At 33.5% G+C, this 3,393-nt stretch overlaps 1 protein-coding gene across 1 annotated transcript in view; it reads left to right on the top strand.

Annotated features, from left to right (window-relative positions):
• Positions 1 to 2,692, top strand: part of LOC107552880 (serine/threonine-protein kinase PAK 6-like) — a 15,654-nt gene extending 12,962 nt beyond the window's left edge. The window contains exons 4-6 of the mRNA XM_016234919.1: positions 625 to 750; positions 834 to 968; positions 2,101 to 2,692. Coding sequence (XP_016090405.1) covers positions 625 to 750; positions 834 to 968; positions 2,101 to 2,268 — 429 coding nt within the window. The 3' untranslated portion in view covers positions 2,269 to 2,692. The remainder of the gene's footprint in view (positions 1 to 624; positions 751 to 833; positions 969 to 2,100) is intronic.
• Positions 2,693 to 3,393: the final 701 nt, after the last annotated feature.

Here is a 3,393-nt window from a genome sequence, read left to right as displayed (position 1 = left end):
GTAGATAGATGGATAGATAGGTAGAGTCAGATTATAGATGGATGGATGGATGGATAGATAGTCAGATGATGGATGGATAGATAGTCAGATTATAGGTAGATAGCTAGATAGATGGATAGATAGTCAGATTATAGGTAGATAGATAGATGGATAGATAGTCAGATGATAGATAGATAGATAGATAGATAGAGTCAGATTATAGATGGATGGATGGATAGATAGTCAGATTATAGATGGATGGATATATAGTCAGATTATAGATGGATGGATGGATAGTCAGATTATAGATGGATGGATGATGGATGGATGGATACAGTCAGATTATAGATGGATGGATACAGTCAGATTATAGATGGATGGATGGATAGTCAGATTATAGATGGATGGATGGATAGATAGAGTCAGATTATAGATAGATAGATAGTCATATTATGGATGGATGGATAGATAGTCAGATTATGGATGGATGGATGGATAGATAGTCAGGTTATAGATAGATAGATAGTCAGATTATAGATGGATGGATAGAGTCAGATGATAGATAGATAGATAGATAGATAGATAGATAGATAGATAGATAGATTCATTTCTGAACTCTTAGCTGTGTGTGTGTTTCTGACTCAGATCAAGCTGTCAGACTTTGGCTTCTGCGCTCAGATCAGTAAAGATATCCCGAGGAGGAAGTCTCTGGTGGGAACGCCGTACTGGATGGCCCCGGAGGTCATCTCCAAATCACCGTATGGAACAGAGGTACAGCCGAACACCACAAAACAAACCAGCAGACGCCGCTGTGACTGTCAGATTAAACAAGGACTGCTGTGCTGAATCTGCAGGTGGACGTTTGGTCTCTGGGCATCATGCTGGTGGAGATGGTGGACGGAGAGCCTCCGTATTTCAGTGAGACGCCGGTGGCTGCCATGAAGCGTCTGAGAGACGAGCCGGCGCCCACCGTACGCAACGTTCATCAGGTACGAGGAAAACCTCCATTAATCACAGTGAGACACATGTACAGAATTACAGACAGTTAGACATTCTTACAAACATACACAAACATACAATAGTTTAATAAGACTGCATCTTCTGCATCAGACTTTGAACTACATAATATATAAATAATATTAAATTAACCGAAACATTACTTTACTGCAGGCTAAACCTAATGTCATGAATACAAAAAGAAAGAAAGAATGCGAAAAATAATTAGTCAACAAATTAAATGTGCAAATAATAAAGTCAAACACATAAATAAAATATAAAATAACACAAAATAAAATAATTGTCAAACTGATTTGAAGATATTTAGTTTGACATGCAATTATATGACATGAATAAATGAATAAGCCTGCATCTCAAAAGGTTTTGCCATACAGTTTTTTTAACTATATAAATACAAATAAATACAACAAATATTAATAATAATAAAAAATTAACTAAGCCATTGCTTTACAGTAAGCTAAACCTAGTATCATGAATATACAAAAGAAAACATGTGAAAAATAATTAGTCAACCAATTTAATCGGCCAAATAAAAAAAATACAATAAAATAAAAATACAAAGAAAATAATATACAAAATCTGCATCTCAAATGTGTTTTTAAACTCAAAACAATCCTTTGTCTGTCATATGTGGAAGAAGAAAAAAAATGTGTTGTGGGTGGATGCTCTGTGTAGATAAGATAAAATAAACACTATTTAAAATAATTAATGATATAAATAAACACCATATAAAATAAATAGTAATATAAAGAAGTCACATTGTGGACAAACTGATACAAACATGTTTGAACTGGTGTCCAAATAAAATTTAAAATAAATAAAATAAAATAAACATCATATAAAATAAATAATAATATAAAGAAGTCACATTGTGCACAAACTGATACAAACATGTTTGAACTGGTGTCCAAATAAAATTTAAAATAAATAAAATAAAATAAACATCATATAAAATAATTAATAATATAAAGAAGTCACATTGTGGACAAACTGATACAAACATGATTGAACTGGTGTCCGTATCTGTTGAAAAATGTCCGTGTTTTGGTTGTAACAAGGCATTTGCAGGTCGTTGATGTGTTATTTTGTCCCGTTCGTCTGCAGGTGTCCCCGGTGCTGAAGGACTTCCTGAAGCGCATGCTGACGCGGGATCCGCTGGAGCGGGCCAGTGCCACAGACCTCCTGGAGCACCCCTTCCTCCTGCAGGCCAGCTCTCCGCAGTGCCTGGTGCCCCTGGTGGAGCAGTACCGCAAGCGCATGTCCCGCTGCTGAAGCCTCCGCTTTTCTGGCCTGTCGGAGTCACAAGCACCACGTTCCCCGGAGCAATCACGACTGAGATGGCTGTTTTATGAGAAATGAACTCTATAAAGCCATTTTCTTCTACCTGAGGACGTCTCATTGGTGCTTAAAAGGCGGTGAATCAGAGCAGAAGTGCGTCTGACTGAAATGCCACTGGGTTTTATGTTCTGTTCGAAGCGTGTTATCGTGACTCACATCGAATCTGTGGCCGCAGAGACCTGGAACAAGCCCCATTCATCAGTTTCATGAATGCTTGTGTTCGTATATATCGAATATTTTACAATGCTTTCATATAATGATCTCACTTTTGGTTTTTACTGCTGCAAAAACTTTATTATCGTTAACAATTTACAATAAGGTTCTATTAGTTAACATGAGCTAACACTAAAAATTCTTCTAACGCATTTATTCATCTTAGATGATGTCAACTTTAACATTAACTAATACATTATTAAATTGAAAAATGTATTTATTAACTATTAATATTAACAATGAACAGTTGTATTAACTGTTAACAATACTGTAATGTATTAAAATGCATTATGCATTGTAAAGCATCACCTTAATATTTATTATCTACAAACTGGAATTATATATTTCAATCGATTATATTAATTTAGTTGATGTGCATCAAAAAGTTTCAAATTTGGAATTCAAATTAAATTAAATTAAATTAAATTAAAAAAATAAAATAACAATTTTCAACAGTTTCAAATGAGGCCTCAGCTTCAGATTCTAATGTATTATATAAATTTAATTTAATTTAAAAATAACAAATTAAATTAAATTAAAAAATAAAATTTTCAACAGCTTCAAATGTGGCCTCGGCTTCAGATAATAATGTATTAAATTATATAAATTAAATGAAAATTAATTTGATTTAAAAATAAAATAGAAATAACACACCATATAATTAATCATATAAAGAATTAGTCTCCGTATCTGTTGAAAAACGTCCGTGTTTTGGTTGTAACAAGGCAGTGATGTAGTTAACCAACATTAACTAATTGAAACGTATTGTAAAGCATTACACTGATATTTATTTATCTACAATCTGCAGAATTACAATTTGTGTATGTATTTTTGCATAAATATCAA

Source organism: Sinocyclocheilus grahami, unplaced genomic scaffold (assembly GCF_001515645.1).
Source record: "Sinocyclocheilus grahami isolate Dianchi unplaced genomic scaffold, SAMN03320097.WGS_v1.1 scaffold460.1, whole genome shotgun sequence".
Lineage (NCBI taxonomy): Eukaryota > Metazoa > Chordata > Actinopteri > Cypriniformes > Cyprinidae > Sinocyclocheilus > Sinocyclocheilus grahami.
The sequence above is the reverse complement of the archived record's forward strand: the minus strand, read 5'-3'. Positions and strand labels throughout refer to the sequence as shown.